Source organism: Nesoenas mayeri, assembly GCF_963082525.1.
Source record: "Nesoenas mayeri genome assembly, chromosome: 2".
Lineage (NCBI taxonomy): Eukaryota > Metazoa > Chordata > Aves > Columbiformes > Columbidae > Nesoenas > Nesoenas mayeri.
The window spans coordinates 55,026,860-55,042,626 of record NC_137543.1 but is presented as its reverse complement, the minus strand read 5'-3'; the positions used below and the strand labels follow the sequence as shown (position 1 = coordinate 55,042,626).

At 40.7% G+C, this 15,767-nt stretch overlaps 1 protein-coding gene across 1 annotated transcript in view; it reads right to left on the bottom strand.

Moving 5' to 3' along the window:
* Nucleotides 1–5,034: 5,034 nt before the first annotated feature.
* TWSG1 (twisted gastrulation BMP signaling modulator 1) overlaps nucleotides 5,035–15,767 on the bottom strand; it is a gene marked incomplete at its 3' end in the record, with an annotated part of 20,517 nt that continues 9,784 nt past the window's right edge. The window contains exons 3-4 of the mRNA XM_080339754.1: nucleotides 13,170–13,436; nucleotides 5,035–5,216 (exon numbers count right to left, since the gene is read on the bottom strand). Of these exons, the coding sequence (XP_080195880.1) occupies nucleotides 5,035–5,216; nucleotides 13,170–13,436 (449 nt within the window). The remainder of the gene's footprint in view (nucleotides 5,217–13,169; nucleotides 13,437–15,767) is intronic.

Sequence of the window (15,767 nt, the reverse complement as noted above, 5' to 3'; positions counted from 1 at the left end):
TCTCCACTTGAAGTGACAGTCACCAGAGGCTCTCCACTCTGAAGAATAAGTATTAGCAGAGGCTGTCGCCAACACAAGTTCACACACAATGGGCCCATCAGCTAATGAACCCAGAATGAATCTTCTCCCATTTTTTGAAGACAAACAAGCAATTGTGTGCAGTGCTGACTATACAAATTTACTGCCAGGAGAAACACATTTGGATGACTTCTGACTTGCAAAACTCATTGTGGCCTGAGACCGATTTACAGAGGCTGGAGCACTTTCTTTCGCCCTCCATGCCCCACATTCACTCTGTAAATTCTTACTGCTGTAAGGACAAAGCCAAGCAATGTCTCTGCAGTGGCGAGCTCTCTGTTTCAAAATTCAGTCTTTCTGATGTACCTGAGCCTCATAAATGTAATAAAATAATAATGGAGGGGGAGCTTTAGAAAGTATTTTGTCAGAAGAAAAGGCGAAAAGGCAGAGCTGTGTTCAATAAATGAATGATACCTTCCCATTCCCTCTCAGTTACACTACTACTTCAAGAGAGCCAGTTTTGGTGTCAAGTTTGTCTTGGAGAGAAGGGAGTCTACATGGGTTGTACTATTTTGGGGTAGTTTTAGACACAGAATTCTCATTAGCAATAAGGGAATACACAACGGTCATAAAGAAGTGTGGCTTATGAAAGACACTGATCACATACGGAAACACATGCAAAACAGTGGGAGCCTGAATGCATTATACAATGGAAAATCTAGAAGAAACTGATTGATGTCTTTGGGAAAAAACTATCAGTTATTCATAAGCATCACCACACAACAGGAGAAAAAGAGCTGGAAGAGCTATACAACACTGAACTCTGCCTATGCACCTCCCATGAGCACTGTGGAGTCATATCATTCCCAGATCTTTGCAATAAGAAGAAGATTGAGAAATACTTAAGCAACGAAGACAATAATAAAAATGTGGTGTCTGGCAGCCTTTCATCTTAGATTTGTTTGAAAGGCATCTGCTTTGTTCCTTATGACATCTTGTGTATCTGTTCTCTTGTGTGAGCATCACAAACTTTAACAATGCACTGCTTGGGGACATGTCATGCCAACAGTGCACAGCTAATCTTGCTACAAGTGTTTCTTTTGCAAAACCCAACAGACATCATGGTCAGCAAAATGCTTAATTACATTATCAACACCCCTCTCCATTAGCACGAAGGAGCACAGCAGCACAATGGCAAGCTGGGTAGCCCCGATATGGTACTGAGAGAAACAAGCCCCTGACGGGGCCCCATGACTGCCATAAGCCCACGGGGCAGGGGTGACACCCATCACCCTGAGTTACAGGAGAAGCTCTCCAGAGCACCTGAAAAGGTGGGGTTACTGCCTACAGGAGTATGGGGCTCCTGGGACGAAGGGGAAGAGCATTTTGGGATGGCTCAAGATTTACTACAGTATTTGTACCAGAGAGACCAAAGGCAGGGAAAGGGAGGGATGAGGGGTTTTTGGGGAGGAACAAAGATGGAGAAAAAAAGAGGGTTAAGAAGCCAGATGGGGCTGGTCAGCTGCAAACAGGTGGCAGGTCAGTACTTGTCTGGCCATGCCCTGCAGGTACCTCCTATCACAAGGTCTGTCCTGTCTTCTTATTAAAGTCTACTCCGGGGTGAGGGGCTCTCTGTGCTGGGTGCATGGAGATGTTAAGTGCCAATCAATGGAGAAGGGACCACAAGTCACAGGGGCCTGCAGGTCTTAGGTGCCCATGGCTGGAGAGACCAGAGCATGTCTGTGTTGGGTCTGTGTGTCAGTGAGTCATCACCAGCAAACATCAAGCCAGAGCGGCCAGCCAGCAGGATAAGTGGCTTGGGAGCCAGGTATCAAATCAGCCATAATTTTGGGATGGATACTGGAGAGACCATAGATATTATTAGAGAAACAAGCAAGTGTTCTTATATTCATTTTTAAGTACTATATGTGGAATCCATTAAGTGTACTAAAAGAAAGCCAGGAACCCTAGGGAATGACAGGAAAGCAACGTCCCATTATGGCCATTGTACTCACTCTCTGTGCACTCTCAGTGTCAGTGCTGCTGAAATGAAGGAACAAGAAGTGCCTGTGGGGAGAAACAAAACAAACACCAAAAAACCCCAACCCCTAAAACAAAACACCTCAACAAAAACCTTCTCTGCTTTCAGACAAAGAATAACAAAAGGCCTTCAACCCCTTCTCAGTCAGAATCCCAAGAGACTAAGGATTTGTATTATTCTTTATTATATGCATTCCCTTTTTTCTTCCCTTTAAAACCAGTGATTTACAATTCTGTCCCAAAGGACAGTGATAAAACTGGCTGATGCTTTACTTGGAGAAAATTCCTATCCAATAAAGTTTTTAAAGCATGTCTTAAGTATTCTAAAGCACTTAGGTGGGGGATGGTTTGCTGGTCTCTAGACCTAAGTGAAATAAGAGCCTTTAAAATACATTATTTTTTTCTTGCAAAATAGAGTAAGACTAAATAAGCAACCTTCCAAATCGATTAGATTTCTGTCTGAAAGAACATTTTTAGTATTGATAAAATTATATTTTATTCATTTTTGTAAAGAAAAAAATTGAAAGGCAACTACAATTTTAGTTCTGGAAAAAAATGCTGAAGATTTAATAATTCTCTGTATTCCATCTGTCTAGATCAGTAACTTCTATACTATGCTTCCTGGTAACATTTGCCCTGAGAAAATAATGACAAAACAAACACATAAACCAGTAATGTCTTTTTATTAAAATACTTCTTAAAACACTCATTGTAATAAAATACACTGGCTGTTGCTGTACGACATTTGCATATACACAAGGCTTACAGCAAGCTCCAGACAGCATTTGGAATTACAGAAAATAAGGCAAGCCCCAGAAAACGTGGATCCTCACTGCTGGCTCTCAGGCCATGACACAGACAACCATATTTACATGTTTGTGCTGTTCCCCACAGTCTTTCCCCAGACACCTGTGAGGCAAGTTCCCCCCAGTCCCTCCTGCTCCCCACCCTTGCTGTTCCCTGGACTTGACCTGACAGGAAAATTCTGATGATGTAAATGTCACAGTGTCACAGATCCATGGGGCAGCAGGTGCCTGACCAGAAACATCAGCCCTTTGGTTTTTTTCCTCCAAGAAGATTCTGAACTAATGTAACGTTTGCAATAATTTAACACGAATCTGAAGGATGCTCATGACCTGTAGCCATGCTCACTGTACGTCTCCTGTCTTGGTCAAGAATGATGATGCATCACCCTCCAGCCAAAAGCAGGCACAACCAACTCTAACGTATTCTTCCTCTCCATTCATTTTAAGAAACTCAAGCAGAAAAAAAAAAGATAATGTGAATTGTCAAATACAGGAAGAATGACTCCTTCGTGATGATATAAGTTTTTCTATTCATGTCTATGATTTTTATCACTTAATTGTAAGTTTAAAGCATGAAGGTATTCCATTTTCCACTAGCTCAAAACAATAAACATTCATCTTTCAAGTACTTCTTTACAGCTGAAAAAGAGACTGAAAAAACTAACATTATTCACAAGAGCAGATTTTTTTTTATTATTATATTTCATCTTATTGAAAGAACTGTATCATGAGAAAAATATGAAAAAACATTCAGGCAAACATTTCAACAAAATAAATTTAAAATGACTGCTTTCGTTTGTACATGGTACAGATAGACAGGTGTGACTAGAAAACAGTTTAATCCCTCTAGACTAAAGTTAGTGAGAGAAACATGAATAGTCAAATAGTCTTTTTCTGTGTGTGCATATGTATATATGCATTAAAAAAATTTCAAGGAGTTAAAACCCACATGAATATAAATACCAAAAGCTGGTTGTTACCTACTCATACACTTTATTCTTGTACTTAGTACCATTATCAATGGAGACCTAACTGGGTCATAGTAACTGTCAACATATTAAAACCCTTACAGAAACGGACAGTGTTCTAAACTCAGAACATCCTAATTTTGCCTTTGTGGACACATCTTCCCTTCTCCAGTGACAACATTTCATGAGAGAAAAAAGAAAATTATATTTCAGAATAAATATTAATGGCAAACTACTAAATGGCAACAGTCTTAGTGCCAACTGCTCAACTGGTAACTGTGTACCACCTGCTAGTTCATGTCATTTCATTTTCTTTATTCATTTAGTCAGTAAATCCATAAAAACCTCTCATGTTTACTTTACTGGACTGAATGTTCAGGGACTAAGCGACCCTGAGAGGGACATGCAACTGCACTTAACAGCTTTATTTTGGTGCCCAAGAGAAGACTGAAAAGATATACATTTTTAAGATATATAAATTACACAACACAGGCTCCAATGTACTTATGAGAGCAGAGCAAATGAAACTTGGAAGAAAAGTGTCCCATTCATAGTGTTTTGTTGGGCAGCCCTTCTAAGAAGTTAGGATTTTATCCATGACAGCCCATGTGTTGAACTTGAAGAGAAAGCATGAATTTTTCTTTTTCCCCAAATACCATTTTCACAATAGAAGGCTAAGCTCAAAAACTGGAAGGTAATAAAGACAAAAAACAAAACCAGAAAGCAAAAGCAAAAAACTCATCCCCTCAAAGAGCAACCACCTCTCACTGCCCTAGCAGCCATTTAATTATTTGTTGAACTTAAATGATGGGAATTTCATTACCATATTCTTAAGGTTTCCCTACTCTAAACTACAAGATATAGTACTACATTCCAAAAACCAGTATAGTCAATACGTTCAAATCAAAGGAAAACAATCAGAACAGCAAGGATGAGCATGGCTGTACCATTTGAGCAGAAATAAAGAAAAATAAATTTAAGACATAGTGATGAAACTTCTACTAGTTAGCCTTGCTTACATGAATTTTAAAAAATAAAGGAAAAAAAAAAGTTTTCAGATTTTATACATCTTTTTTTTCAACTAGGTACATTTAATTGCAACCAGTAGGCACTCCACCAAAACATAGTATTTGCAATCCCTGTCTCTTTAACCGAGAGAGATTACTTTGGCCTCAGTATTGCTACACTACAATTTTTCTGCTTCAGAACATGCAGTTCATACATTTTACAGTTTTACTGCCATAGTCAATGCATTCTGGCCCAATACACTCACAGCAGGCGTTGTGAAACCATCGGTATTTGGATGCTCCCATGGACTCGCAAGAGATCTTGCACTGATGTATTGACATGCAGTCGTCAAAATACACCACAGTACACATGTGTTCTAAACCGAGAGGGGGAAAAAAATTGGTTTAAAGGGTCTTAAAATATTGTTAAAGGTTAGTTAAAAATTCATTAAATGTGCAGCTTTTGAAGTAGGATTGCAAATAGTCATGACAATGAGGCGTAAAGAAAAAAAGAGATGATAGTGAAAGCAGAGGGAAGAGAGAGAGAGACCCAAGGTGCAGTCTACCAACTTCAAGATTTCAGTGTCTACAACTCAACCTGCTGTCTGCTCTGCCTCAGGATTAATTTATTTCTACATAAAGTCATAGGCAAGAATGTTTTTGTTGGGATTCTTCTGTGTCCCACAGTTATGAGGGATACCTTTTAAAGTATAAAGATGGGCTGTGCCAAAATAAAAAGCAAGCATGTGTCCTCTGAATGTAATATCTTTATCACCAAGATACCACTTTCACAGTTGCCAGCAGTAAGTATATGCTATCATTTAAAAGTTCAGTTTTAGAGAAGTTGTTTAAAAACCAACAAAACCCACTTAAGTGTAAACATTCTCCCCTATAACTCAACAATATTCTTAAACTGCATTAAATCATGGAGCTAGAGAATTGCACTTTTCTCAACCTGAAACTGCACACTTTTTTCTTCTTTTTATAGCAACAATGCCAGCTCTACTACTAAGATTAAGAAACTCCTGCCTAAGCATCGACTTAATTCCTCTAATATCCATGCAGTTACTTGAAATGCCATGAAGTTTAGTGTTGCAACCTCACACTGGAGCTGAGGCATTCACCACAACTATGAAACAAAAACATCCCTCCCCAGTCTACTTCCAATTCTCCACTCTGACAGATTCTACCACCTTTCTTCTGTGCTGACCAGGTGATTACACTGTAACTTGTTTCATCCTCCAAAGGATCCTGTTTACATCACATTTACCCAAATCTAACTTGGCATACTTTGGTTTAAAGCACAACCAAAAGCTGTCTGCAAACATAAATGTTCCACTTGCACATATCAGACAGACTCGTGAGCAGGAGATGTCTTTCTACCCCATTACTGTTTATGGTCTGTGGATCCAAGAGAAACATAGTGATCTACTTTCCAATATGGATTAGAAAAACATACTCCAAATGTAAATGGTAAATCAAGACAGTGGGTTTTTTTTTTTTTAATTATTATGGAGATATGGCGAAGGGTGAGTAACTGAAGGACTCTTGGAGCAGTGTAGCTGTTCACTATAGTGTTTATTCAGTCTCTTACCTGTGAGTACATCTTGGAAGGCTGAAATGTACCAGAACCTCCCCTTCAAAATATTGGTGCCCAACAGCGCAGCAACCTCAGTAGTATTCATCTCTCAAGGCAAGCTACTAAGGTTAGGTCCAAAGGTGAGTTGAGGCCAACAGGGTCTGCATCACCCCACAAGCCATCAGATCTATTCAGTTTCCCCAGAACCAACACAGTTGGCAAGGGACAGTACAATGTAGAGGAGAGCACAGTGTATCCACCAGCTTTTCTGAGGATGCATCATCCTCCTTGACTACCCTTTTAAGAATTATCATTTGTCAAAACATCTATGAGAGAACCCTGATCACTGTCAAACCATTTTACTATGACCTAAACAGCTACAAGAGGGTCACAGGACCTGCTGCCAGCCCACTGAAAGCAGGAGAGTATTAACTGCCTTGTTCAGGCTCTAACTGACACACACTTCTTGCAGACACCATATACAGTGCAACAGGCAATAAGGATCTTGGGGATATAGTGCAGACCCACAACGGAAGCAAGTTTTCTGCTCCCAGGAAAGCTGTGCTGTGAGTAAAGCTGCAAGTTGTCCAAGAAACCTTGGAGTACCTGAAGGACCACTGGTAATGTCAACAAAATACACTGTGGCTGTGTAAGTCCTGTCTCATTCTTGACCCTTTTATTTCTATGACCCTTTATAATAAGGCTGAGGCACAGCAACCAGAGGAAGAGTTCTCAGAGAACAAAACCACTGCCTGAAACCAACCAACGTATCTACAGCTTCAGTAATGATACTTGATTCACAGAGGGGAGAGGAACAGACCAAAACAGAAGTGTGTGCTATGGTAGCACAAGCAGAGTGAGCAGCCAAGTATATACCTGAAGCACTCAGCCAAAGCTGAAAAGTGGTAGGGAGATGTAGCCACCACAGCCTCATAGGCAAGAATCTACCCAGGTGCTGTGCAGCAGCTCCATCTTGTTATGGAGGATGCACAAGGACTCGACAACACTTCATTACCAGCAACAAAATACTAAGTTTGCCTGGGTGCCAAGAAGGAGCACACAGCTTCCATTCCCAGGAGGCCCAGGCATTCCCAGGTACCTGTTCCCCTCACTCCTCATAAGAGGTTTTGAGTGGAAGTGTAAAGTGTGAGAAAGTAGAGGTGGGTCTCCAAGCAGTCTTCATCATGACATTGAAGCACCAGTGTCCTATCAGTCATGCAGTCCAGTGCTGATGTGCAAGCACAGGAACCTTACAGATGCCTCTCTAAGAAGTATCTTTATACCCTCTTGCTTAATCACAGTTCACTCCTCTGATACTTTTTCAGTAGTTTTCTTCTCAAGTTTGACCTTAAATATCATAAGAAGGGTCAGTCTTAGAAGGTGTCAGCTGGAGGTATACAGCCTCTACCCCAAAACAGGCAATCCTGGCTAATCCAGAAAGACTTCTTGCTGCAAAATCAGCTTTTGAGATGCCATCTCCACCTCACTGTTCTAGTCTCTCGATCAGCTTGAGAAGGCAAAATCACTCATGGCTCTCTCTAGATAGTAGTGGAACAACTCTAAAGAAACCAGAGTCCTCTCCAAAGGGTAGCCAGAAGTGCTCACTGCTATCATGTTGATCACTCGCAACATGCAAAGGAAAGCCTACAGTAGGTCAAGAAAGCTCATCAGGAGAATTGTGCACACTCTGAGGTGGGTTAGCTGTTCCCAGCACTTGCAGGCTGTCTTCGCACCAGAGAATGACCCTCTGTGTTTGGAGACATCTGTGTTCACCTTCATGTCAGCCTCATCTGTGCCAGTACCAGTTCAGAAGTCCTAGAGAAGCCCAGATCATCAGGTAATGCCTGCTTGAACCTCTTGTGGAAAAAAGTGTGTGATTTCTAGGATGTAAAGATCAGTAACACTGAAATGAGAGACTGAAGATGTCTCTCTTGGGGAAAGAGGCCAGAGGACAAGCAGCACCAGGCCCATAACCCTGGCAAAACCAGATGACAGCAATCAGGCCCGCAAGACTGGAGAGACTGGTTACTCGACCACTCTCCCAGGACCAAAATTGGAACCAAAGCCAGACCTCAACCTTATTAAAGTGGCAGCAACAACCAAGGACATTAATCTTGACTGAGTGGAGAAGAAGGTTTATTCCCACCTGCACACAAACCAAGTGAATTAGGTCCTAAGGGACCAGTCCAAAAGTGCTGTGAAGGGGAGAGGACAGACTGCACATAGCAGGCTGGAGCCAGCAGTAGGTCTGGCTGGTTCCCAGTAGCTCTCCTAAGCAGCTGGAGGACACGCTCCACTGTATATGCTACCAAACAACTTCTGAAATCTTGCTGACTCAGAGACTGGCCAGGTCTGAAGGAGTCAGACTGGCCAGGGTGCGCTTTGTTCGTCATGGGACACTCCTGGTCCCTTCCTCAGCAGAGTCTCTGTGCCCCTATAGAGGATGAATTACTAAAAGGAGGAACGTTCCTCGCCTGAAGCATTAAATCCCGTTTTCTAGGCTGCAGAAACAGTTACACAGGGGAAAAAAAAAATACATACCTACAGGCTCAGCTGGGATCCAGGAGAGTATTTAAATTGTTTCACAAACCTAATTACACTGTCATCACTTGGCACCCTCAGTGTACATAAAAAGGATGTTACTTAGTGCAGTAACAGCTCTTTCACTTGCATTTTGCCCATTTTCACATAGTAAGGACTACAGGCTATGGGTGCAGGGAAGAAGAAGATGCAGCAGCATTCTTTTATTTTTTTTCCCAGAACATGAGTTTCTCACTGCTTTTTTCCCTCAATTCATACTCAACAAAGGTTGTGTAGGAGAAACAACAATCAAGACTAAATTCAAAATGACCATAAGAAGTGGGCTCATGTTTCTATCAGGCTTTGCTATGATACTGTCTGTGCTGCAACTGAGATCTGTGTTGGTGCACTACAGAGGAATTTAGCAACTCAGAGAAAACAATTCAGTTCTCGTAAGTTAAGGAAAAATGCCTATCTACAAGATGAAAAAACTTTCCCAGTTAATAACAATTCCCCATATGCTACATTTGAAGTTAAAGGTGCTACGTAAGTTCAGTTGTCCGCTGGTCTGTTTATCAGTAGCTCTAAAAGTAAAGTGAAAGGTGCTATGTAAGTTCAGTTGTCTGCTGGTCTGTTTATCAGTAGCTCTAAAAGTACTTTAAAAAAGTAACTCTATCCACCAGCCACAACATTTTACACCAGTCAGAACTTATAAAAAGAAACATTTAACAAATCCTAGTGTACCTACAGAGGAAGATGCCACTTTATGGGATTTCTAGCTCTCCCCTATCTGGCTGGTTCTACAAGGGGAACAGAAGCACAGAGTGGACGCCATCCCCCCCATGTCACCAAGCAGTGTAAGTCAGAAACCCTGAACTACAACACAGATTTTGTTTCATCAGCTGCCAAAAGATTATCTAGTTCCTCTCTCTCTTGCCAACATCCTGTCACCATCTGAAACAATTAAGCTTATTTAAACATCTGAACTCACAGTTCAGAGAGCTCTGAGGGTATCGGCTAAAAGTAAAGCAAAAAAGAATGAAGTATAAATGTAGCTCTAGATTAATAATCATCACAATCCTCTCTGAAACAGCGCCTCAAATGCCAGAAACTACTGATACAAAGGACGGCAGCAGCTCCAGCAGCGCATGCATGCTTTGGCAGCTAAAACGTTACAAGTCAATCCACAGGAGGAAAGGGAAGACACTCATTAAGATAATAACGAGGAAGTTCAAGGTCTGGCGGCTGGGCTTGCGGCCAGCTGGGGCGAGAAAGGAATGCTTTATATCCCACCGCACCCCACCTCCTCCCGGATCCACGGGTGCCCTCCCGGGGCCAGGGGCTTCATGCTGCTCTATGCACAAAGCTCGGGGGTTCCCGTGGCTGGGGCTGCTTTTCTTGGCACCCACCCAGAACTGTATAGGGCAAGTCCAGCACCCTGGACCAGCTTAACAGCAATCCCTGCATGAACACGCATTAAAATTAAAATGAGAGCTGTTGTTACGTGACAAGGGGTATTTGTAGGCAGTGCCTCTATGCATTTTGGGATGTATTCCAGAAGACAGCACAGACTACTGTCCCCTTATCAAAATCTACCTCTCATTAGCTCCTCTCCCTTTACAGGCAATGCAGTAGGCTGCTGCCAGAACACCATGTTGGAGTGAAGCATGCAAGGAGTCACAGAAGAACTTCAAAATGGAGGAGGCACAGCACTGTAAAGAAAACATAAAGCATCCATGTTCTTGCTCACAGGGATATCCCTTCAAATCCCTGAATGTCACGGCCTTGAAGACAACTGCTCAGCGAGTCACCCAAAGGATGTCTCCACTTGCAAAATGTGCCTGTAAGCTTAGCAGCGTGTTTGGGGAGAAGGAAAGGGTAAAGAGATGGTCTTCAGCTTATTCCGCTACAGGCTATGGTTATTTACTGCAACTGAGCACACACACACACAGGCCCACCTTCTGTTACAGGGGTAACCACAGTGACTTGATTGTGTGACCAATCTTTGCATGAGCAGAAGCATCAGACTCCAGCAGCCTCCTGGGCTCCCTCTCTGTGCCGAAGCTCACAAAGCTCTTTAGCCTTTGACCTCCTACCACTCCACCTTTTGGTTGCTGCTTCCCCAACAAACTCACGAAAAAGTATTAAAACCAATGCCAGCACGGGGCTCACACAACACCCAACACAAGAGGTACAATTCCTCAGTTGTCCTTGCTTCCACCATAATAAACATCAATTGACCCAGGCCAGCAGCCAACTCTTCTTTCCACCTTCTTCTGATCTCAATGCACAAATCATCCATGTTTTTATAAGCAAAATTTAACATGACTTCTGAAAAAGCAGAGCACTACAAAGTTATTAACATTGTGACCAAAGAGAGACTCCTCAAGAGATTTACATATTCAGATACTTAAAAGTATAGCATGTTGAAAGCCATTTTCTACCTTTCCCTGTTCTTCACTGATCAATAAGACGGAGGAGGCATAGCCAGTGATTACAAGAACAGCTCTGACATTTATTTCTGCTCTAAGTGTCTACTGAAGCCCAAAAACCAGTGGTGTTTCGTAACTATTTCTAAATATAACTGTTGTTTTTGGACTACCATCATTCCACTGAAAGGTCTCTCAACCTAATATATATATTCTGATATATTCTGATATATTCTCAGTAAATGAAACGAAGGAGACTTTTGACTAAGAAAAAATTGCAGTGTTATGTATTTGTCCATGTTGTTAAAACTCAGAACCCCTCCACACCCTTGAGATTCAATTCAAATTCCACATTTAATCCAAAACTATCATTAGCCCATCCTGTTGGTATGGTAGTAAAGGACTGTCAGGGAACAGCCATCTGTTACTGCACCTAAGTACAGTGGGATATATTCAAAATTGTTCCAAGAATATTTTTTTTTCCAACTATAATTTATATCTTTAAATACGGTAGTGCTTGCACACAGGGCTTTTTGTGGTTTGCCATTTAACATGGTTTTCTGCATCATTCTCATAATGTCAAGCAAGTATTTTAATAACATCAAAGACATGAATGAGATTCTTTCTGACCATCTGGTTTCCCAGTTCTGGAATTAATTTATTTTTCTAACGTACCTTGACCAAAGGAAATTAGAAAAGTTGCCATTACGGTCCTATTTAACCAACTCCTACTCAGTCCTACTCAGAAACGTAACTAGGTCAAAGGTTCACCATGGTATAGAAAAGCAGCACGTCCGTCAATTAAGGTATCTTTCATTGATAAGATAAAAGAGCCATTACAACAGCAATATATGGGGTTACTAATACTTAAAGTGTGTGTGTTCGGAAGGAAGCAAAGCATTAATTATGCTCATAAATCAGATGTTATTTTTTCCCTGTTAAGCAGGGAGCTCTTTATGAGCTTCTTTTAAGTCTGATGTATTGATTTGCAGCGAAAAGTATTTCAGGTTTAAGATGGAAACAAAGAAGCAGAGAGTATTTTTCTTATGCCACTGTTTCCACTACCTCAATCTTCTCATCTTCCCGCTGCCACCAGCAAACAATATTCTGAAGTCTGTGCTCTAAACTAAATGTGAGAATATAAAAAAGTTGATAGAAAATAGGAGCAATGAGTCGTAAGTTAACAACCCCCCAAATTGCTTGTTTTTAAGATTGTCTGTCACATATCCCTCGTCAACATAAAGAGCGATCTTGTTAATCTTACTCAGTTTTACTAAACATACAAACTGTCTTTCTAAAGAGCTCAAGTTATGTCAGCTCAGATGAAAAAAATAAACATTTACTTCAGATGCAATGGTTTATAGCACACGGCTTTCTCAGACCTCTGAAGCCAAGCATTTTAGTTGCTTGCCCCTGCAAAGATACATGATTTGGATCCAGTTTTTGGTTTGTCCTGTCTCCTAGATATAGGTAACCGCCTCACAGTCAAAGAACATCCCATGCCAGTGCACATGAAATATCGTGAACAAACTACCTCATGCCACAGGAGGAATTATAGAGATAACAAACGCCTGTGGTTCAATGTCTCCTAAGACCATTAGACATGTTAACACCATCTTCCAAGTTCCTCACTACTTTTGCCTCACTCCTTTTGTTAGGTCTTGCTCAAAATTAGACTGAACTTTTCAAGCTTTTTTATGGGAAAAGAAGAAGAGAGCACAGACAAGCATAGAAGACACACTGAGAAGGCTCCTGGAAGAGATAAGAGGAAACACTAGGAATTTAGACACTACACTCATTACCTTTGTCATTCGAGTAAGATGTGTGGACATTGTTGCTTGGAACAGAGACATTTTGATGCTGTGGCTGGTTCACTGTTTCTAAAAAGGAAACGAGGTTCTCGTGGTGTGACAGTTCTTCTGCCACAGGGAAGGAAACAATATTCCAGTTCAGCTGAGTATCCCCTTCTGTCAGCGCCCGGAAAAGTGAAGGAATTGGTTCATGCAACTCCTCAACGGTGCTCTTGGATGTTGGAGGGGTGTCGCTGTAATTGCGGGGATTGCACATACCTGCAGAAGAGTGAAACAGTAAGTTACACAAAACTCCCTAAACTCTTCTTTAAACAGCCTGGGAATATTCAGAAAATTAAAACTGCTTTTTTTTTTTTTGCTAGGCAGAACTGAGAGTTTTATATATGTGTATATATATATCTCCCAGTCTTAGCTCAATAGCAGAAGTGCCACCAAATACAGCAGGATGAGCTTTCCATAACAGCAGGTTTCAGATCTCTGCAGACTTCCACAAAACACACCTGCGACTTGTGAGATCCAAACAAAAAGAAAAACCTAATCTACACGGCACTTTGCTTCCCTTTTTACGCTAGCATCACAGTTCAGAGTATGTAGAGTTCAACGAGAGGTTTGTTTCCCCTGGGAAAAGAGTCAAAGCACAGTAAAATCGATCCTAGCATAAATCTGGAATGAAAGGTTACGACTGAAGGAAGATAGTATCTTGACAAGTCCTGAGGTACATGAAGCTTTTGATCACAATTCAAGTATTCGATCTCATCTGCTGCAGCAGTGCACTAGATCTTACTAGTTATCTGCCAGAGATGCAAAGATCACTATCAGGAGGGAGCAAGAGTCTCAATTACTTTACCTGCTTAGAGACATCTCAGATGAACCTTTTTTGCTACTTAATTGGAGGGGTCATTACAGGCAAAATGCTTATTTCCAGGTTACCCCTTCCTTATTTTTTCAATGTCTTTTGTGGTATCTCTTTTGAAACCTTGTAATCCTCTTTACCACTTCCTGCAAAATCCTTTTGTGATGTGCAATGCAGGAGCCAGTTTTTCATTAACCATTTAAACACTAACATTTATTACCAACAATAAAAATGAAGGGTACCTTGATTTAATCCAAACATTGACACAACCAAGATTAAAAAGAAAAGTTGTATCTGCACATGTATTTAAACTCAGAAGCCATAAAACACTATTAGAAGTCACCTGTCAAAAGACAGACAAATCCATTTTCCTCATGTCCATCTGGATATGATTTTGGGTAGTTCCCACAGATACAGTTTTAGACAGCTACAGCTGCAAAGCACATCAGTTCTTAAAACCCTCTTGTATCAAAGTGATATGAGACATTAAATCTTCAAAGTCTACTGTCCCATACAACTAGAGAAGCGTCTCCTGCCCTGCAGGCACATTTAGGGACGCCAGCTTCAGAAAATCACGTTTAACTAGAACCTCATACAAAACCACAGTCTTTTCAATCTAAGGTATATGGATTTTGCATAATGAACGAAACAGAGTGAAGTTGCCCATGGACGATTAGCATGAGATCTTGCAAATCTTAAGCAAGCGGTTAGCATTACCAGCACTTAACAGAAGGAACAACACAACATAGTCTGCTCCTATAAAAAAAGTGAGTCCTAGCATTAGGTAGGAAAAAAAGTGCCTCACCTCCAAACATCAGGTCACACTAAAAAATTCCACTTAGGCAAACTTCCTAGCAGAAACCATTCTTTTCCCTCCTCCTCTCAACTAGGTTTGTTCTTCACAGTTGATCCTAGACTCACTGCTTTAATAAAGAAAATTAATTCCCTGCATTATCAACTTTCAGTAAGTGCTTGGAATTACTCACCATACAATTGTAATAAAGGATGCCCACCGAAAATTTAACTAGGAAGATATCAAACCAGGTAGGAGTTTGGGAACATATACATCAAGAGACATATACCTTCCTTGATGTTATTGTATCAATGCTGTGAAATTGAAACTAGTGAGCCTTTCTGGAGGCCCCTGCTGTCAGGTTCAATTCAGAAAATAAATTCTACCAATAAGAAGGACACACAGGAAAACAATAAAATCAAGATTGTTTATCTAATTATTACAAAATGTGTACAGTTTGTCTACATATCAATCCAGTATGAAAATATTATCTTAAGATGTTACCAAGAAACCATTGCTCATAATTTAATGGGTAACTGCTCATTCCACAAAGATCCTTCCCTCTTACTATTTTTTAGAAGTATTTGAATTATAATTATAATAATTTTAATTTTATAATATTACAATAATACAGTAGCTTAGGTTAAAGCAAAAATAAAAAAGCTTCAACTTAAGAGCAAACTGTTAAAGAATCAACATGTCCTACATTACTGCTTTGGAAGCCAATGACTTAAGACAAAATTTGACAACCAGAATTTAAAAAGTAATAAAGCCATTATGCTAGAGCTAGGTTGCCTGCAACTGAAGGGAAATACAAATGTAATTCTAACTGTAACAAGCCATAAAATATTCCTTTCAGTTTAAGTATTTTTTCCTTCTTTTGTCCACTGTTCTTACTCATCTCTCTTACTACATAGCTGAGATTTTAGCCAGCCCACAGAGG